The following is a 21,079-nucleotide window of genomic DNA, read 5'->3' on the forward strand; positions in this document are numbered from 1 at the left end:
TGTTCAGGTTATCCAAGACACGAGAAAGGAAAGCGCGAGACTTGGACCAAGTGAAATGCATCAAGGACGAAGAAGGTAAAGTTTTGTTGGATGAGGGGCTTATCCGTTGGAGATGGCAGACCTACTTCCATAGTTTCTTGAACGAGGAGGGGGACAACAACATTGTACTGGGTGATTTGGAACTCTCTGGGAGTCATTTTGACCCTGGGCATTGTAGGCGGATTAGAGTTGATAAAGTTGAGGGGACTATGCGTAAGATGAGCAGGGGCAAAGCGACCAGGTCGGATAAAATTCCGGTGGAGTTTTGGAAGCGTGCGGGCAAGACAGGCTTGGAGTGACTCACTAGGTTATTTAATGTTATTTTTACAATGAAGAAGATGCCCGACGAGTGGAGGTGGAGCACGATGGTTCCTGTATACAAGAACAAGGGTGATATCTAAAATTGTAATAACTATCGGGGTATCAAGCTGCTTAGCCATATTTTGAAAGTCTAGGAGAGAGTGGTAGAGTTAAGGGTGAGGAGGAGTGTGTCTATTTTCGAGAACCAGTTTGGGTTTATACCGGAGCGTTTGACTACACAAGCCATCCACCTTGTTAGAGATTGATGGAGCAGTATAGGGAGAGAAAGAAGGACTTGCATATGGTGTTCATCGACTTAGAAAAGCCGTACGATAAAGTTCCGAGGGAGGTTTTGTGAAGATGTTTGGAGGCTAGAGGTTTACCTGTTGCCTATGTTAGGCTGATTAAGGACATGTATTAGGGAGTAAAGACCCGAGTGAGGACGGTGGATAGGGACTCAAACCATTTTCCGGTGTTGATGGGGTTGCATCAGGGGTCAGCACTCAACCCTTTTTTGTTTGCTCTGGTGATAGACGTACCGACGCGCCACATCCAAGGGGAGGTACCGTGGTGCATGCTATTTGCAGATGATATTGTACTGATTGACGAGATGTGAGATGGTGTGAACGCACAATTAGAGGTATGGAGGCAGACCCTGGAATCAAAAGGTTATAAGTTGAGCAGGACTAAGACAGAATACTTGGAGTGTAAGTTCAATGGCGAGACTCAAGGAGGGGAAGGGGAGGTGAGGCTGGATTCGCAGGTCATCCCTAGGAGAGGGAGTTTTAAGTACCTTGGGTCTATTATTCAAGAGGATGAGGAGATTGGTGGAAATGTCACACATCGTATTGGGGTGGGATGGATGAAATGGAGACTCGCTTCCGGTATTTTATGTGACAAGAAAGTGCCACCGAAACTTAAGGGTAAGTTCTACAGAGTGGTGGTCAGACCAACGATATTGTATGTGGCTGAGTGTTGGCCAGTCAAGATCGCTCATGTCCAGAAGATGAAGGTAGCAGAGATGAGGATGTTGAGATGGATGTGCGGGCACATCAGGTTAGATATGATTATAAATGAAGTTATTCACGACAAGGTAGGTGTGACCCCTATTGAGGATAAGATGCGGGAAGCGCGGCTTAGGTGGTTTGGTCATGAGAGAAGGGGGAGCCCAGATGCACCGGTGAGGAGGTGTGAGAGGTTGACATTGGATCGCTTACGGAGAGGTAAATGTAGGCCAAAGAAGAGGTGGGGAGAGGTGATTAAGCAAGACATGGCACAACTTCAGCTGACCGAGGACATGATCTTTGATAGGAAGATATGGAGATCGAGGATTAGGGTAGTAGAGTAGGTAGTCTAGAGTGTTCATAACAGTAGTATTGGCACGTAGTCTCGCTTTTTATTGATAGAAGGTTTTTATGACTAACCATTGTTTTCTTTCATTGTTGATCACCTTACTGTCTTGTTGTTTTTATTCTGCTTTTATATGGCTTTTTGGTACTGTCCCTTCTTGTCTATATTTTCATTAATGTGGTGCTTATGCTTTCCTGAGCCGAGAGTCTATTGGAAACAACCTCTCTATTCTCACAAGGTAAGGGTAAGGTCTGCGTCTACACTACTCTTCCCAGACCCCACAGTGTGGGATATTACTGGGTATGTTGTTGTTGTTGTATTAATTTATGATATATTTTGTTTGAGATCGTTCAAGAGTTTTGCAAGAGCTGAGCTGTATATTTGAATTCTAGAAATGAGAAAGTCTCTAATTTTGTTTTTTTGTATTTTAGATAAAATTTACCCAATATAACTCACCCCATTTTTGTCAAATTATGAATGATAATGTTCAGCAAAGGGTAAGATAATGGCATATGACAACGTTTAAGCATAATAATTCATTTCAAATTATGATGATAGGTTTTGATCATACTCTCGTCCTTTATAATTATTTTTTTTCCCATTCCTTTCTATGGAAGTTTCATGGACATACTCAGTTTGTTCAATTTTGTTTCTTTTTGCGTTCAAAATTCAAAAATAAATCTTTTGCTTTTTCTCCTTTCCAAAGTTTCAGTAATAAACACTTCCACTCTCCTCCACTTTGAAAAATTTACAAATCAAGGTTAGCTCAATGATTAACTTGACCGTTGAGAAATGGAATGCAAACTACGTACTATCCTGGATTTTAGGAAACCTCTGTTGAAAAGGCGCTTCTCAATACATTTATTATTAATCCTAGATATATTTAAGAAAACCAGAATGTTATCTATATTAGTGGTAATTAATCCTTGAAATATGTTGAAGGAGTTGATAAGGTCTAATCAGTTTTTAACCATGTTCGAATATGGTACAACTTTTGAGGCACATAGTATACATACGGTTGAAATACATCTTAACTTTTGTTTGCATGATTAGTTCACCTAACGAAGGACCAAGTTGGTTTAATTGCAAGTCACGTTTGTACCAAACACTCTTTAACTTTCTCTTCTCAAGTTAGCCTATCAACTGGTCAATAGAAGACTTAGTTTTATTATGATAATGACCCTCTAGCTACATCTTATGGTAATATTGTTTTCAATTTCTCCAAATTCAATATCATTATCAAGTTAGCAGTTATTATAGTAGTTATTCTAGATATTAACTTCATAATTTATTCAATTAATTGGGTACAAACCGTAGCGGTTAGTAGGATATGTTCATTTTGTAATACAAACCCTACTAACTTTATATTACTCTTTTTGTTCATCAATATCTAGGCAAAAATTCTTGAGAGAATTACACTAACCATTAGGGTTTGATGAACGAATTTAATAAGAATATTTTTAAATTCTTATTATTCTTTGTCTCCGGCCCCTGTATAAAAGCCCTTTTCAGAAAACCAACAAAACATCAACGTTCCAAATCCTAAGGCAATCCAATAGGAGATATGCAAATTATATTCCATACTTTATTGCCTGACTAGCAGAACAATATGTACCTTAACGAAGTTTGAGAAACAGCCAACTGAAATAATGAATACTACAAAGACATGCATGTGTATTCATTAAACGGTACCCATGTAACTATTATTACATGATTCTTTTGCTTTTTCTTTCTTTCTTGTTTCTCCTTTTGGCCAAACTCAAGAACGTATTAAGAACAATGAAACGCTGGCCAAACTCTTTCTCTGTTTGTTGGCTATATTCGAATCATTTTGAAGATTTTATTTCATATAGAGTATATCTATTGTTAGATATATATGGGAAACTAATGACAAAATTATATCCACACTAGTTGTAATATGGCCATTATTTTGTCAAATGGAGTCCATCTCACATAAGCATAAGCATAAGTATCTTTGCAAAGTGTAGACTTTGTTGGCAATATTCTTTGGGACCCAAAAATATTGCATTGTGTGTTGGACATCATTTGCACAAGTTGTATCTCTTCTTTTACACCTAAGAGGTCAAGACTTTTTTGCCTATAAAAGGGAAGGTCATTAGTTCATTTTAGATACACCAACAAGACTTGAGTCTTCATTTCTTGTTTCTTCCTTTCTTCCTTTATTAAGAGTGTTTTGTATGAGAGTTAGTGTTGGGAAACACTTGTGTGAACCCTTTCTTTGGAGTGATCTTGTGAGGTTATTCCCTTAGGGTATTTAGGATTAATTAGAGTATTTATTTACTCTAATTTTGTACTCTCTTTTGTACTCTTATTATTATAGTAAATTGCTCATCTCCGCTTGTGGACGTAGGTCACTTTGACCGAATCTCGTTAAATTTGTGTCTTCTTTATCTACTTTAATTGTCGTTGTTATCAACTTTCATTGTCTTTGTTATTGTCATTATACCGTTATTTAGCTAAATTCCGCACTACCCGGATTCTCGATCCTAACACTAGTAAATTATTATTACTAAGAGTCATCGGCGGAAAAACAAAAGAACTTGGAATCAATGATTCTCTTCCTTTAGGGTAGAAGGAATTTTAAGTAGAAATATTGTTGTTATTGCTTAATTTCCCAAAAAGTGGATTAGCTCCAAATACATTAAATGCGTGCATTAAGATACAAAGATTTCTTATTCCACAACAATGAAAGTACCTTTTCACTCTTTCATATGCTAGGTAATTTCACTTGGAAAAGAAAATGCTCTATATTAATGGATTCGGATCCATAATCATGGGTTCCAAAAACGTTAATAGACAGAATATAATATACCTATAAGTAGTCGGAGTAATGTTTTGAACAAGGAACACTACAGTAAATACTGAATAATATTTTAATACTATAAGGTAATGAAGGCCTCTTTTTTCATTTTTGTTTGGGCTGGAATCTATCGGAAATAACCTATCAACCTTCACAAAGTTAGCACTAAGATCTGCGTACATTAATTCTACCCTCTCCCGACCCCATTTTGTGGGATTAAACTGGGTATGTTGTTGTTAATGTTATGAAATAAAGATAAAATTAGTAGTACTTTGTCGCAGTGGCAGAGCCAAAGATATCTTAGCATTTATTAACAGCCAATCAGCCATCATGACAAAATCAAAAACTGGAAACTCCATAATGACCAAAGAGACAACACTATCAGCCTTAAATTAGGGCTTGAGCCTATAAACCCTAAACCCAATTTTGATTTTCTCCAAACCTAGCCCAAGGTCAACAAAAAATTTAGGCCCAGCCCATTATCAAATATTAATTTGGGCTCTTTAATCCATGCTAATTCAAAGCGTAATGGAATTATTATCAGTTCCCTAATATTCTGGTTTCCGAATTTTGCTGTCAATAAGGTTTGAGTGAGCGTGAGTGTCACGTGCGTTTTCTCCACAGACTTCCATAAGTCAATTCGAGGGAAACTCATCTAGCCGTCCATTCAACATTCAATGGACAAGATTTGCCTCAGTTAAATCTACTCAAATATGCCCAAAAGAAAAAGAAAAATGCAAATACAAAAACCACAAAACTGTGGGAAGAAAGAAAAAGGGGTGAGAGTAGCAACACTCTAGAGAATAAACTGCGCCTGTTCTGAGAAAAAATCAAGAACCCCATTTCATACTAGGGGAAAAAGATAAGATCTTTGGCTGTTCATTGGAATTATCTTAGGAAAATCATTGAATCTTTCAACAAAAATCTCATCTTTTTTCAGTTTTTGGGAGTTCTCTGCTTCAAAAGAAGGTGAATAAGAAAGCTTATATCTTTGTAATGTTTACTATTTTTTTCTTGTACTATTTGTGTTTTTCAGTTCTTGCATGAGATTTTGTTTAATGAGTTTTATTAATTTATATGCAGGGTCTTTGAAGATAATCTGGTACTGTATCTAAGCATAGATCTTGAGGTCAGTCTTTGTTCTATGCACTAGTGATGTTAAAATCTCTTTGTTTGTTTAGTTTCTCTTCAATTTTGGTCAATGTTTAAAGTAGGGTAATTAATTTATATATGGCCTTATTTTTAATTTTTTGGGTGTTGCAGATAGAACAAAAAGGTATGGATAAGTTACAGTGGGGAAACAGAAAAAGACTAAGGTGTTTCAAGGTGAAAGATTCAACTTCAAATGGGAAATCTGATGGTGGTGTTGTAGTGAAGAAGAAAATCACATCTCGAGTTGTTGATAATACCAAGGAATCTACTCTTCTTCCTCCTATTTCTTCTCCTCATCGTCTTAACAGGTAATTAATTAGGAAAAAAATAAATAAAGTAAAGAATTTTGTTTGTTTTGGCTGTTGATGTATGTGTGTTGGAAATAGTGTCAGTGTTTTGATTCAGAACTATGCCTCATTTGAGTTAAAGATTTAATTTTTATTTCAGATTATGAGTACTTTTTGGTTTAATAGATGCTATTGGTAGAGATTTCATGGAATCTGCCTAAGTGTATGTCCAGATTTTGATGCAAAGAATCATTCTTTGATTGAGTAAGGGTTTTAATAGGTCAATTCTATGAGAAATAATTAGTTTTTTTTTTTTGCATACCTGCGGAAATACTCCAAATTGGTGTTCAATAAAATGGGTATATGCTGGTTGTTATGCAAGGGGTAATTACAATTTGATGTCTTACCTGTAAATTAGAAGGAAAGGAAGTTCAAAGTTGTAGTCTCTAGGTTTAGTTGGGGTTGGTTGGTTAGCTCATTAGATCTGAAGTTAGAAAAGCATCAGTGATTTGTGAGCTGGTAATGATACTTGAGAACAAATCATATTTGTTTCTGGTGAAGCTATTACAATACTTAAATCATGGATTGCTATGGCAATTGTTTGAAGATTCTCATCTCTTAAACAGAAAAATACTTGGATTTTGGCTACCCCAAAAGTAAAAGATTGTACTACAATTTGGTGGTAACTTGTTATTGCAGGGATCTAGGTGTGAATAGATCTAACGCGAATGAGCATCGTAAGACATCAGTGTCATCCCCCGAGAAGGAGGACCGATATTATACAACGAGAGGGTCGGTAGGTGTAGATGATAGTAACAAGTTGTTCATTGATTCAAGGGAGGAAAAGAAAAAGATGGTTTGGCCAAAATTGCTTATCACATTGTCAAGTAAAGAAAAAGAAGAAGATTTTATGGCCATGAAAGGTTGCAAACTTCCTCAAAGGCCTAAGAAGAGGGCCAAATTGATACAAAGAACCGTACTTGTAAGTCCCTCATACTCCGAATTCAGATATATGATCCAAGAATTAGGCTTTTATCATTTAGGTATTTCTTGATTCTTTCCATGGTAAATCTAGTCTGAAAATAGCTACTTGTCTTTGTTGTGTGCTGCAGTTGGTGCAACCAGGGACATGGTTGCAAGACTTGTGCCAAGAAAGGTATGAAGTGAGGGAGAAGAAGACCTCTAAGAAGGTATTCCACTTGCTGCTTTTGCTCTCTTTGTTTCTTCACATGAGAAAGGTGGTTTTTTTTTTCACAATTGAGAAATCTCCGAGGGCCAGCGTGCATGGTTCGAAACTTGATGGATAATCCCCATCCCCGCGCACGCGCGCTCTACTCTTCTTCAGTGAGAAATTTGTATGTTAATAACATATTTTGATGTATTTATTGTGCAGAAACCAAGAGGATTAAAGGCTATGGGAAGCATGGAAAGTGATTCAGAATAAAATCTGGTGAAGATGAGTGAGGAAACAAGGACAGAGCCAGAGACAGCCAGATAGATTTTTGGGAATTCTTTTGGAAATAGTTGCAGTTGAAGATGGGCAAAGATAGAAACTTTTGATTTTATTTTGGTGGCAGAGAGAGAAGATGAGGAAAGCAAATCTGAAAATGATGTAATTTTTGGCATATTATTCCTAATAATTTAATCTCATCTTGAAAAATGAATACTTCTTTTTAGGCCGCCTTAATCTTTATGCGTACACTTGTATGTGTGCTGTTCTATGATGCTTTTCCTTTTTTTCTTATGTTTTCCTCTGAACTCTTCCTATTTCTTTTCATTCACTAGTCTTTCTTCATATCTTTTAGATTTTAAAATCTTTCTAGAGCACTTCAAAAATTTTAAAGGCTTTGGTATTTATGTCAAAACTTGCTTTCCCTATGACTACTTAACTTGTGTAGTTCCACTATTGGTACTAACATTTTATCCAAGTCAAACAGAAGGACTTTCTAGAAAAAGTAAAGAAGGAAAATTGCATCCAATTCATTATGTATATGTGGTTGTTGGATAATGAACAAACCAAATATGTGAGAAATGTGTGAAAAGATTATTTGGTGGAATTAACGAAGAACATGCTTTGAAGGGATCATCTTAAATTTGTGACTTTTTGTTACCTTTTATTCTCTAACATAAATGCCATCTACCTTCCCCTGTATTGTAAACTGTAAAGAGAAACAACGGGGAAAAGGAAATTTGGTTCGGCATATATTAATGCATACAATTGAACTGAAAAAGTAAAATGCATACCCTAATAATAAGCATGCGTGCGTCTGTTGGGCCAAGTGGTTTTAACATACAATTTGGGAAATTTGGATGGCCCATTTATACATGAGCCCCTTTCTCACTTTAGCTTGTTATTTTTAGAAACTGAAGTTGTAGATTTAGGTGAAAAGCACTATGTACAATTTCTTAACAATGAAATTACAAAACGTATATAGTTAAAAATTATCACAATCACACAATTTGAATTACAATCACTCAAGTTTCTGTTAAGGTTTAAGAATATTTGAGCCTAACAGGAAAGTGGAGAAGAAGAGTGCGCACAATGTTAGATTCCCAGATCGGTAGTAGATGCGACTTGGTCTGGAACTCACAATTAACTTTTGGAGTTGAATTAGATCCAAGTTCCATTTCTTAACAGACAAATTTAGCTAAACAATCAGCTTCTTTGTTTGCATCCCTGGTTGGCATTTGACCTAAGTAAACTGCTATTGCAAACTTTCTATGTGTTGTTATTGGTAATGTGAATATGAATTTTAATTTCTACTAAATATGTTTGTCCTCGAGTATATATCTATTGGTAATGCCAAAATTTTAATTACGAATTTTTTGAAACTAATTGTACACTGTTGATGTAATAGAGAAGTCGCATCTTCTCTGTATAGTCTTCCAATGACCAATATCTGAACAGTTTTGGATTAGGAGGAAATTAGGTTTATATCCACCTCCACTGTTTTCTGTGTTGATATAATTTGTAATATGGCATTATTTTGGCTAATGGAGTCCATATCACATAAGAATAAGCATCTATGTAAAGTGTAGACTTTGTTGACAATATTCTTTGGGACCCAAAAATATTGCATTGTGTGTTGGACATCATTTGCACAAGTTGTATCTCTTCTTTTACACCTAAGAGGCCAAGACTTTTTTGCCTATAAAAGGGAAGGTCATTAGTTCATTTTATACACACCAACAAGACTTGTCTTCAATTCTTATTTCTTCCTTTATTAAGAGTGTTTTGCATGAGAGTTAGTGTTGGGAAGCACTTGTGTGAACTCTTTCTTTGGAGTGATCTTGTGAGGTTATTCTCTTAGGGTATTTGGGATTAATTAGAGTATTTACTCTAATTTTGTACTCTCTTTTGTACTCTTATTCGTATAGTAAATTGCTCCTCTCCGCTTGTGGACGTAGGTCACTTTGACCGAACCACGTTAAATTTGTGTCTTCTTTATCTACTTTAATTACCATTATTATCAACTTCAATTGTCTTTGTTATTGTCATTATACCGTTATTTGGCTAAATTCCGCACCACCCTGGTTCCCGATCCTAACAAATTGGTATCAGAGCCAGATCTAACCGGGTTAGTTTTAATAGCCAAAATGACTCTAACAAAGATCTATGTTGAGAAATTTGACCGAAGTGCAAACTTCGGAATATGACAATTAAAGATGGAAGCTATCCTAATTTAGGATGACTTAGATTTGGCGTTGCAAGGAAAGGAGAAGAAAACGGACGGATGGGGAGTTTGCCGTCATAGACAAAAGGGCAAAAGTAGGTATCATTTTAAATCTCTCAAATGAGGTTTTACGTGAAGTTTCTGTAGAAACCACAACCAAAGGCATGTGGAAAAAATTGAAAACCTTATATATAAAGAGGACGGTGGAAAATAGACTTTACCTGAAGCAAAAACTTTATACAATTCGTATGGGTGAAGGTACCTCTATTCTCTCTCATCTTGACATCTTTGATTCCATTCTTATGGATTTGAGTAATATAGATGTTGAAATTAAAGATGAGGATCAAGCTGTGTTACTGCTTTGTTCTCTACCCCATCTTTTAAGCATATAAGAGATACTATGCTTTATGCAAAGGATAATATCTCTTATAAGGATATTAAATCTATCTTAAAATCAAAAGAACAGATAGATAGTGATATTACTGGGGAGGCTAGTAGAACTCAAGCGGAAGTTGGCTTGTTTGTTAGGGGCAAATCCGACTCCATATCCAGATACAATAATTTACAGTGTCGCTATTGTCACAAGAAAGGTCACAATATCTCCGAATGCTATAAGCTGAAAAATAAAGAAAAGCATAAGGAAAGGAAAAATGAGCACAAAAATACTGACATTGCCGAAGCAAGTGTAGCTGCTGATGAGACTGAGGGAACTATTTTTTTAGCAACTAATAATAGTTTCAAATCTAACAATGAGTAGATTTTAGATTCGGGTTGTTCTTATCATATGTGTCACAATCGGTATTTATTTACCACATATGAATCTATTGGAGGTGGAGTTGTCTTGATGGGCAACAATGTTGCCTGCAAAGTTTTTGGAAAAGGTACAGTCCGAATCAAAATGCACGATGGTGTGGTGAGAATTCTCACTGATGTTAGACATGTTCCTGACTTGAAGAAAAATCTCATCTCTTGGGTGCAAGTACACAGGTGAAGGTGGAGTTCTGAAAGTTTCTCATGGTGCTCTTGTGATCATGAAAGCACACAGATCTGGTTCGTTGTATACTTTATTGGGATCCACTGTTATAGGCCTTACTACAGTTTCGGTATCAGACAACTTGTCTGATTTTGATGGCATTAAATTTTGACATATACCCATTGAGGCTTTTGCGGAGAAGGTGGAGAAAATTTACTATATCATCCAAAATTAGGCCAAGATAGAGATTTGTAATATGGCCATTATTTTGGCTAATGGAGTCCATATCACATAAGAATAAGCATCTTTGCAACGTGTAGACTTTGTTGGTAATATTCTTTGGGACACAAAAATATTGCATTGTGTGTTGGACATCATTTGCACAAGTTGTATCTCTTCTTTTACACCTAAGAGGCCAAGACTTTTTTGCCTATAAAAGGGAAGGTCATTAGTTCATTTTATACACACCAACAAGACTTGTCTTCAATTCTTGTTTCTTCCTTTATTAAGAGTGTTTTGCATGAGAGTTAGTGTTGGGAAGCACTTGTGTGAACCCTTTCTTTGGAGTGATCTTGTGAGGTTATTCTCTTAGGGCATTTGGGATTAATTAGAGTGTTTACTCTAATTTTGTACTCTCTTTTGTACTCTTATTCGTATAGTAAATTGCTCCTCTCCGCTTGTGGACATAGGTCACTTTGACCGAACCACATTAAATTTGTGTCTTCTTTATCTACTTTAATTACCGTTATTATCAACTTCAATTGTTTTTATTATTGTCATTATACCGTTATTTGGCTAAATTTCGCATCATCCGGGTTCCTGATCCTAACATAATTAGTAACCAGTGTTTCAATTCAAAAATTCCATTGAATCTTACCACAATAGCCATGATGAATAGAATACTTATTATAACAAAACACATTTCATACTAATGTTTATTAGCACAAGCAATATTATTACACAAAGATAACAACTTTCACTGATGAATAATGGAACCATTTTACAATATTCTAGCATATACATGGAGCTAGAATTTTATTGGAAACATTAACAAACACACAAACACGCAAGCTGGCTAGACTGCACAACTAGCCATAGATTTAAAACTTTTATTTATTTAATTAAAGCATGCAATATATATATATATATATATATATATATATATATATATATATATATATATATATAACGTACCAACTTATTGCATCACATATTAATATTTAGGTGCAGAGGGAAGTGAATTGAAAGGGCCACAGATGTGGTGACTAGTTAAAGCATCCCATCTACATTTGTCGCAAACCCAACCATCATTGCAGTCTTCGTCGTAGTTGCATCGTCTCCCACAAGTAACACCATTCAGATCATGAGGGTACAGTAATTGCATTCCTCTTAATTCTTCACCAATTTCTCGCATAGCGTTTACTTGAGGCCATGTCATGAGATGAGCTGCATGCAAAACATATAATATAATTAATGTCATACGCATATCATATATATAATCTAATTTATTACTGCACTACTTGCTAGCTAGTACAAGAAAAATTCTACTAACGTCTGCACCTACAAATTAAATATGCATGGATCCATGTTTGCGGACACTAGCGTAACATGCATGGAATAAGGTAACAGTTATATATATATATATATATATATATATATATATATATATATATATATATATATATATATATATAGTACTAGTTATAAGTAAGTAAGTAAGTTATATATTTGTGATCAGTAGGATTAATTTGTATAAAGAGGCAGTATGCATTTTAACAGTGATACGGATATATATGCATAGAAACGATCAAACGAAATGAGGGAAGGAAATAGTCAATAACCAGTAGCCACGAGAGTGACCAAAAGCAAAATCAGTTTAGGTGAAGAAGAGCCAGCCATTGTTGCAACTTGTTATTTTTCTGAGAGAAAGAACACTTGTTTATTCTGAAACTTGCTCACTTAAATTTCTCTGCAAAGGGCCACTATTTATAGGCAGCCTTGGCTCGCCTTTCTGTACATATTTTAAACTATTTCGTCTGTTTATTCATAACTTTATATGGTCCATATTTTGATCCTCCCAGATCATAGTGATATAGACTTCTTATATATTTCTTGATAAAAGAAAATCCATCTATATGTGGCTGCCTGCAGTTACAAATTCCTTTTGGACTTAAGTTATACTCCCTTCGTTCTAGTTTATGTGAATCTTCTTGTTTTTCGACAGTTAATTTGATTAATCTTTAAAGCTAAATTGAATTAGATTAATTCGACGTAGCTAGATATTCAAAATTATATGAAAGTACTGTAAGTTACAATTTTTCTCATATCAATTGATGAAAAAATGCATTTCAAAGTGTTGGTCAAAATTTACATAATTTAAATCTAGAAAAGCGACAAGGTTCACACGAACTAGAACGAAGGAGTATGCATTAACAATGTAATGATTCTTTTACATTATCACACTAGTTTAACTTGTCAATGTATTAATATTTGTATTAAATTAATAGCTATTTTTATTAGATTGTCATTTAATGTTCATCACAATTATTTACCTCTAATTACTTCATAAATCATTTATCTGATTAGGTAAATAATATTTTATACCATCAATATATATACTTAAACTCATTCTTTATTAGTTATTTTTCTCCGCTTCCCACGACTAAAAGCCTTTGTCCCATCAATATTTTGATGTGTTATGTAATATTCTTCATAAAATTTGTCTCACGATTAACTTTTGAGACAACTTTCCAATCTTTTCTTAAAGAAAAACATCTTTTGTAGTTTATGAGTAAAAGTAAATATACTTCTTTTTCTGCGCAAACTCGAATAAACTCGTTTTCTTAATTCCCTTGTAATATTTTTTTAAAAAATATATAAAAGCTCCGAGGGGGCTCGACTTTATTAAATATGCCACCAAACTTAGTTAATGATTGGACCTGTGCAAGCGGTAGCCCATAATAATTGAATTTCTGAAAGAAAAATAGACAGAAGAGACAAGATTAATTTGTCTATTCATTTGAAGGCTTATAATATTTAGTTCGCAACATAAAGGAACATGTCCAAAAAAATGTAAGAAATGGATAAACAATTAGGAGTATAAAGAAACAAAGAGATCGAAGACCTCTTAAATCAGATCATTAAACTAATTAAGAAAACAATGTAAAAGTTTTAGAGCATTTATTTTGCGAGTAATAGTCTAGCCTTACATGCATAGAAAATAATGTTAATTGATTAAGGAAACACTAGTTTGCAATACAAAAAGACACGAGATATTTTATTACTAATTCTCATGACTTAATATAATTGATATGAGTTGCTGTAGGATCCATTAAATGCGAAAAGAATAAGTTGTACAGGTACCAAGGATATTTTGGTATTTTGGTATCTAGAATATTAGGCGAGTCAAAAAATACACAATAGTCAACCAAATGGAAAATCTTGTAAATTGATTCAGGTAGTTTTGTTTTCCCAGGTAACTTAAACTTTGCTATTTTGATTTCTTTGTAACAATTCTTTTAAATTATTTAGCATTTAATATAAAAAGCTTGAGATTTTTTAAACTAATTTTTGTACAAGTTGTCAATAAAATTGACAATCCATAAAACAGTAAAAATTTAAGTAGAAGTTGGGAATCAAGCAGCAAATTATCCCTTTTTATTTCTTCTTTTTTGTTGTCTGTAATTTGTTCACCGCACTTTTTAATTATTGATTTATTGTATCCCGGATTTATTCAGAGTTTTTTTGGTGTCTGTAAATGTACTTGATGCATTATTATGGAAGTTTATTTTGATATGGAAAAAACATTTAGATTTTCTCCGCTGTTCTAATTAGAAAACCAACCCGTTATTAACTAAGGCCTTAGATTTTTTGTTTACTTAGACAAAAAAATTGTTTTTTATTGAAGGAATTTCATGAAATGAGGAGATATTCCTAAAATGACTTAATTGGAAGTGTGTAATAGATTGTAATTATTGCAGTAATGATTAATAGGTCAAAAGAATTATTATAAATTATTAAAATAGAAGAAAAATAAGTATAATAAAAAACAAGAAGAAAGATAAGTATTACCAAACCAAATTTGGAAGAAAGTTAATTTTTTTTAACAAGATGATATTTCAAAATCATTGAATTGACTAATCTAAATCATACTGCGTAGAATTCATTACAAGAAAACACATCATACCATAAGTTTCTTCATTAATTGCTAGGGTTCGAACCAAAATTTTCTAATTTACGGTGAAAAATAAATTCAGAGAGAGCTAACTTATTTAAATTGCTTAGGAAAGAGATCATGTCTCACCGCCCAAAGAAATTATGACGTTTAGAACTGATCAGATATGATATACATGTCACGGCGGCACGTCAAACCAAGTAATTTAATTTAATAGGTTTTTTTTAAACCCCTCCTAAATTAGAAGGATCTATAGTGTTTTCACACTTCCCTTCCAGCGTGACTCGAGAGTGGATGTGCTTTTACCAACTAAACCAGCCTCATTTGTCATTTTAATAGTTAAAAATTCAAGTGAAAATGCATATTAGTTAACCATGATTAAGAGATAAATGTGTGTATATATTAATTTGATGTATACACCCAATACCATTATATCAGTTTCAACTAACTCCCACTTGGAAGTAAGAGGAAACCTCAACGTGGACGTACGCTATGTACAGTGGCGATGCCACATGGACACAAGGGTGGTCAACGAAAAACATATTGAACACTCTTTGTAGTAAACTTTTTTTTACTTTTTTAAAATTTGAATACTCTTAGAAATTTTTTTAGCTTCGCCACTACTAAACACATGCCTACTTTTAGATTTATGCAAATCCAATATAGGTACGTAGTTCTTTTCCAACAATTATTTTTTGGCAACATGACAAGAAAATAGGAACAGAAACAGAGGGAGTTGTTTTGATTTTTAGATGGTATTGGTAGAGATTTCATGGAAGCTGCCTAGTATATCTCCAGATTTTGATGCTAATTAATACAAGGACAGAGTCAGAGACAACCAGATATTTTTTTGGGATAGTTGCACAGTTGAAGATATATAAGCAAAAGATAGAAATATTTGCATTTTCATTTGGTGACAGAGAGAGACATAGAAAAGAAGGAGAGGAAAGAAAATATAATGGTGTATTGTTTGGCATATTACTGGAAAAAATGAATGAAGAATGCCTATTTTTTGGGGTTATTATGCATACACTTGTATGAGTCCTGTTCAATGATATTTTCCTTTCTTTAATGTGCCGTTCCACTTCATCATCTTCCTTTAAAAGGAACATCATTAATTTTTGCAACACCTCTTGTTTTCTATCATAAATAATGTCGTCTACCTTCCACTCTATTTTTTAATTTTTTTTATTTTTAACAGAGAAACAAGGGAAAAGCTAGAAACTGTAACAATTGCTGTTTGCATTTTCTCAGGGTTATTTATGTAAGAATTCATTTTCTCAAGTATTTTATGCTTGTATAATTCTAAATCTTTTGTAATATAGCTAGTATAGTATATATAAGTTCATGCATACAATTAAGAAACTAAAGGGAAGTTACACGTTTGGCCGCTAGGCAAAAAATATTTACTAATATACATAAATTATATTTATATTATATATCTTTCGTGTATTTTTTGGGATGGGCGGATACCATGTAAACTAAATGGATGTGTTGGGCCAAGTGGTATAACATACAATTTAGGAGATTCGATGGGCCATTTATACATAGGCCTTTCTCACTTTGCCGTTAAAATAAAGTCGTAGATAAGTAGGTGAAAAACACTATTCACAACTTTTTAACAATGAAATTACTAGACATATAGATTTAAAAATATCACAATCACATAGTTTGAATTACAACCACACAAATTATAGGTTAGGTTAATGCAATTGTGGTTGACAAAATCCAAAAACAAAGTAGATGATCTGCACCAGATGATCTACAAAGTAGATGACAAAATCCAAAATCATAAAGATTTTTACCCACTTTCTTCTTTTCTCTAGCTCTCTTCTTCTCTTTCCTACTGTCGTGATTCCCCCAAATTCCCACCCAAAATCAACTCCTATCTCCCTCCTCACCCAAAAACAAAGCATCTAGAAGTCTCCCTCCCCTCCCCTGTCATTGTTCCGCCGGCCTCACTGCCTCCTCCGCCACCCAAAATCAAATCCCATATCCTAGCATTTCAAGGTTAGTTATCTACATTTTAGAATTTAAGTAATTTTAATTGTATAACAACAACAATAATAACATATCCAATATTATCCCACACCGTGGGGTCTGGTGAGGGTAGTGTGTACGCAGACCTTACCCCTACCTTACGAGGATAGAGATGCTGTTTCCAATAGACCCTCGGCTCAAGAAAGCATAAACACCATATTAATAAAAATATAGACAAGAAGTGACAGTACCAAAAATTCATATAAAAGCAGAATAAAAATAACAAGACAGTAAGGTGATCAACAATGAAAGAAAATAACGGTTAGGCATAAAAAATTACTACCAACAGAAAGCGAGACTGCATGTCAATACTACAGTTATGAACACTCTAGACTACCTACTCTACTACCCTAATGCTAGACCTCCATACCTTTCTATCAAGGGTCATGTCCTTGGTCAGCTGAAGTTGTTCCATGTATTGCCTAATCACCTCTCTCCACCTCTTCTTTGGCCTACCTCTACCTCTCCGTAGGCCCTCCAATGTCAACCTCTCACACCTCCTCCTCACATGACCAAATCACCTAAACCGCGCTTCCCGCATCTTGTCCTCAATAGGGCCACACCCACCTTGTCGCGAATAACCTCATTTCTGATCCTATCTAACTTGGTGTGCCCGCACCTCCATCTCAACATTCTTATCTCTGCTACCTTCATTTTCTTGACATGAGCGATCTTGACTGGCCAGCACTCAGCCCCATACAACGTCGTTGGTCCGACCACCACTTTGTAGAACTTAACCTTAAGTTTCGGTGGCACCTTCTTGTAACGCAAAACACCTGAAGCGAGTCTCCATTTCATCCATCCCGCCCCAATACGATGTGTGACATCTTTATCAATCTCCCCAACCCTCTAAATAATAAACCTAAGGTACTTAAAATTCCCTCTCCTAGGTATGACTTGCGAGTCTAGCCTCACCTCCCCTTCCCCTCCTTGAGTCTCGTTACTGAACTTACACTCCAAATATTCTATATTGGTCCTGCTCAACTTAAAACCTTTAGATTTTAGGGTCTGCCTCCATACCTCTAATTGCGCGTTCACACCGTCTCGCGTCTCGTCAATCAATACAATATCATCTTCAAATAGCATGCACCATGACACCCCCTTAGATGTGGCACGTCAGTGCGTCCATCACCAGAGCAAACAAAAAAGGGTTGAGTGCCGACCCCTGATGCAATCCAATCATAACCGGAAAATGGTCTGAGTCCCTTCCCACCGTCCTCACTCGGGTCTATATTCCATCATATATGTCCTCAAACATCTCCACAAAACCTCCCTCAGAACTTTATCGTACGCTTTTTCTAAGTCAATGAACACTATATGCATGTCCTTATTTTTCTTCCTATACTGCTCCATCAATCTCCAAATAAGGAGGATGACTTTTGTACTCGAACGCTCCGGCATAGATCCAAACTGGTTCTCGGAAATAGACACACTCCTCCTTACCCTTAGCTCTATCACTCTCTCTCAGACTATCATAGTATGGCTAAGCAGCTTGATACCCCAATAGTTATTGCAATTTTGGATATAGGCAGCCTTGACTCGCTTTTCTATACATATTTTAAACTATTTCGTCTGTTTATTCATAAATGTCTATGGTCCATATTTTGATCATCCCAGATCATAGCGATATAGACTTCTTATATATTTCATAATAAAAGAAAATTCATCTATATGTGACAGCCTGCAGTTACAAATGGACTTAAGTTATACTCTCTCCGTTCAAGTTTATATGAATCTTATTGCTTTCAAGAGTCAATTTGATTATCCTTTAAAGCTAAATTAGATTAGATTAACTCAATATTTTAAAATTAAAATTTAGCTAGGTATTTAAAAATTATTTGAAAAGCACGGTGTAAGTTACAATTCTTCTCAAGTCAATTGATAAAAAATGTGTTTCAAAATGTTAGTCTATGCTTACATAGTTTAATTAATCTCGAAATAGAAAAGGTTCATATAAGCCGGAAATGATGCATTAAAACTGTAATGATTCTTTAACATTATCACACTAGTTTAACTTGTCAATTAATTATTATTTCTATTAGATTAATTACTATTTTTATTGGATTGTCAATTAATGTTCATCAAAAATATTTACCTTTTATTACTTTATAAATTATTTATCTGATTATGTAAAGAAAATTTTACACCATCAATATATATAACTTAAACTCATTCTTTATTAGTTATTTTTCTATGCTTCCCATGACTAAAGCCTTTGTCCCATCAATATTTTGATGTGTTATGTATTATGTATTATTTTCTTCATAAAATCTGTCTCACGATTCACTTTCCAGACTATTTTCCAATCTTTCTAAAAGAAAAACATCTTTTGTAGTTTATAAGTAAAAGTAAATATACTTCTTTTTCTGTGTAAACTAGAATAAACCTGCTTTCTTAATTCCTTTGTAATATTTTTTTTGAAAATATAAAAGCTCCAAGGGTGCTCGAGTTTATAAATAAGCCACCAAACTTAATTAATGATTTGACCATTGCAACCGGCAACCCGTAAAAATTGAATTTCTGAAAGAAAAATAGACAGAAGAGATAAGATTTAGTTGTCTGCCTTCAGCAATAAATTCATTTGAAGGCTTATAATATTTAGTTCGCAATATAAAGGAACATGTCCAGAAAAAATGTCCGAAACGGAAAAATAATTGTACAAAGAAACAAAGAGGAGACCTCATAAATCAGATCTTTAAAGTAATTTACAAAACGATATTGAAACGTTTTAGAGCATTTATTTTGCGAGTAATAGTCAAGCATTAGCTATATTTTATTGATAATACTAAATTAAGAATAGGTCAAAGATTACATGTTGGTTCCCCAAGTACACGCAAGTATACGTGGCCGTCAAGTAATAAAGTGACTCGAAAGTCGGCTGTCGAACCCACAGAGAATTAGATTAATCGTTAACTAAGCTAACTAAAATCAATTAACTGTCCAAGATAATTGATGTTAGGCCAAAATATTATACTTTTAGCACATTACTCGCCATATATTTTGTTGGTTTAGTGAGTTATTGTGCGACAATTGCTCTAAATTGTGTTGTTTTATGTGTAGGAACATTTGAATAAATCATCGAATGAAAGTTGCACAAAATGAGGATAAAAACGCAAGAAAAGAGCCAAAAGCATCAAGTACCCAAACCGTGTTACAAACAAGGCTTCACGAGGTCTATAGCCAGGTTGACCGTGCTACAGATCAGGCTTCGCGAGGTCTATAGCCAGGTCGACCGTGCTACAGACCAGGCTTCGCGAAGTCTATAGCCAGGTTGACTTCTATAGCCTGGTTGACCGCGCTATAAACCAGGCTTCGCGAGGTCTATAGCACGATAATTAAAAGTCGCAGGTTAAAAGACCCAAACCCGAATTTGAACCGAGGGATTGACATAAATACTCCCCAAACGAGTTATTCTAGGGTTGAACAAGATTTTGGAGAAGAAAAGGCTGCCAAGCACTGTGGAGCAAGAATCAAACCAGTTTTTCCTTCCTTTATCTCTTTACTTTGTAGTTTAATGTCTTTGAATATTATGTTAATTGTTGTTGTATTTATGAGTAGCTAAACTCTCTTATCTAAGATTTGATGGAACCTAATGGAGGATGATTTTCTACTGCTTTTAATATAGATTTGTCTTTAATTTTTCTCTACTTGTTCAACTATATTTTTATTGTTGTTAATTGAAGAGCTCTCAATTAACTGGGTCTATTTAGTGTGTATATTTCTCGAGAGAGAGCACACATTTAGGTAGTTGTTGAACAACACCACTCCTAACATAGTTGAGAGATCGATACAGAGGGTTTAAAGGCATAATTAGAGATAACGAAGCCTTGGTGCGATCGTAGTGAGCGGTACATTAGTGCCAGCTAGCGTAGTTCGAGAGAATACGTCTAGTAAATTGTGGTAGTTTCTCGAGAGAGAGATATGATAATCAAAGTACTCACGATTGGTAGAGAATATTTACGCAAATTCATAGTAAACGTAGCGGGAAAGATTACGATAATATGGAAAATCATAACCTTAGACTGTTCCAAATCTTGTATACAACATTTGCTTTGTTAGTTATAAATTACTGCATTTTAATTACTTTGCTCTTAGTTAGAAAATATTCAAATCGTTATATTACATTTCTGAAAGTTGATTACTTGAATTCGTGCAAAACTATTGGTTGTAATTAGTAGGTTATTTCCCTGTGGGATTCGACTCCGGACTTGTAAATCAGATTATATTTGCAACTACCGCTAGACCTCTTACGAGGCATAGTTGGGCGTG

The 21,079-nt window shown here is 34.7% G+C and overlaps 1 protein-coding gene and 2 long non-coding RNA genes across 4 annotated transcripts; 2 read left to right on the forward strand and 1 right to left on the reverse strand.

Moving 5' to 3' along the window:
- The first annotated feature begins 5,175 nt into the window (after positions 1-5,175).
- Positions 5,176-7,613, forward strand: LOC104112615 (uncharacterized). 2 transcript variants are annotated; one of them, XM_033660366.2, is made up of 6 exons: positions 5,176-5,479; positions 5,594-5,639; positions 5,774-5,970; positions 6,649-6,931; positions 7,062-7,139; positions 7,343-7,613. In XM_033660366.2, exons 3-6 carry the CDS (start codon positions 5,789-5,791, stop codon positions 7,391-7,393), a joined length of 594 nt encoding a protein of 197 aa, XP_033516257.1. In that variant the 5' UTR covers positions 5,176-5,479; positions 5,594-5,639; positions 5,774-5,788; the 3' UTR covers positions 7,394-7,613. The 2 variants fall into 2 exon arrangements, with proteins under 2 accessions (XP_033516257.1, XP_033516259.1); XM_033660368.2 differs by having other exon boundaries at positions 5,381-5,503.
- A 3,886-nt stretch (positions 7,614-11,499) lies between these two features.
- LOC138900757 (uncharacterized) lies at positions 11,500-12,576 on the reverse strand. The gene is made up of 2 exons (XR_011412005.1): positions 12,438-12,576; positions 11,500-12,042 (listed from the first exon to the last, which is right to left on the reverse strand). It is a non-coding gene; the product is annotated as an uncharacterized lncRNA (long non-coding RNA).
- Positions 12,577-16,657: 4,081 nt separating this feature from the next.
- On the forward strand, positions 16,658-20,403 carry LOC138900791 (uncharacterized). Its single transcript, XR_011412063.1, has 2 exons — positions 16,658-16,780; positions 19,871-20,403. It is a non-coding gene; the product is annotated as an uncharacterized lncRNA (long non-coding RNA).
- Positions 20,404-21,079: the final 676 nt, after the last annotated feature.

This window comes from Nicotiana tomentosiformis, chromosome 11 (genome assembly GCF_000390325.3).
Source record: "Nicotiana tomentosiformis chromosome 11, ASM39032v3, whole genome shotgun sequence".
Classification (NCBI taxonomy): Eukaryota; Viridiplantae; Streptophyta; class Magnoliopsida; order Solanales; family Solanaceae; genus Nicotiana; species Nicotiana tomentosiformis.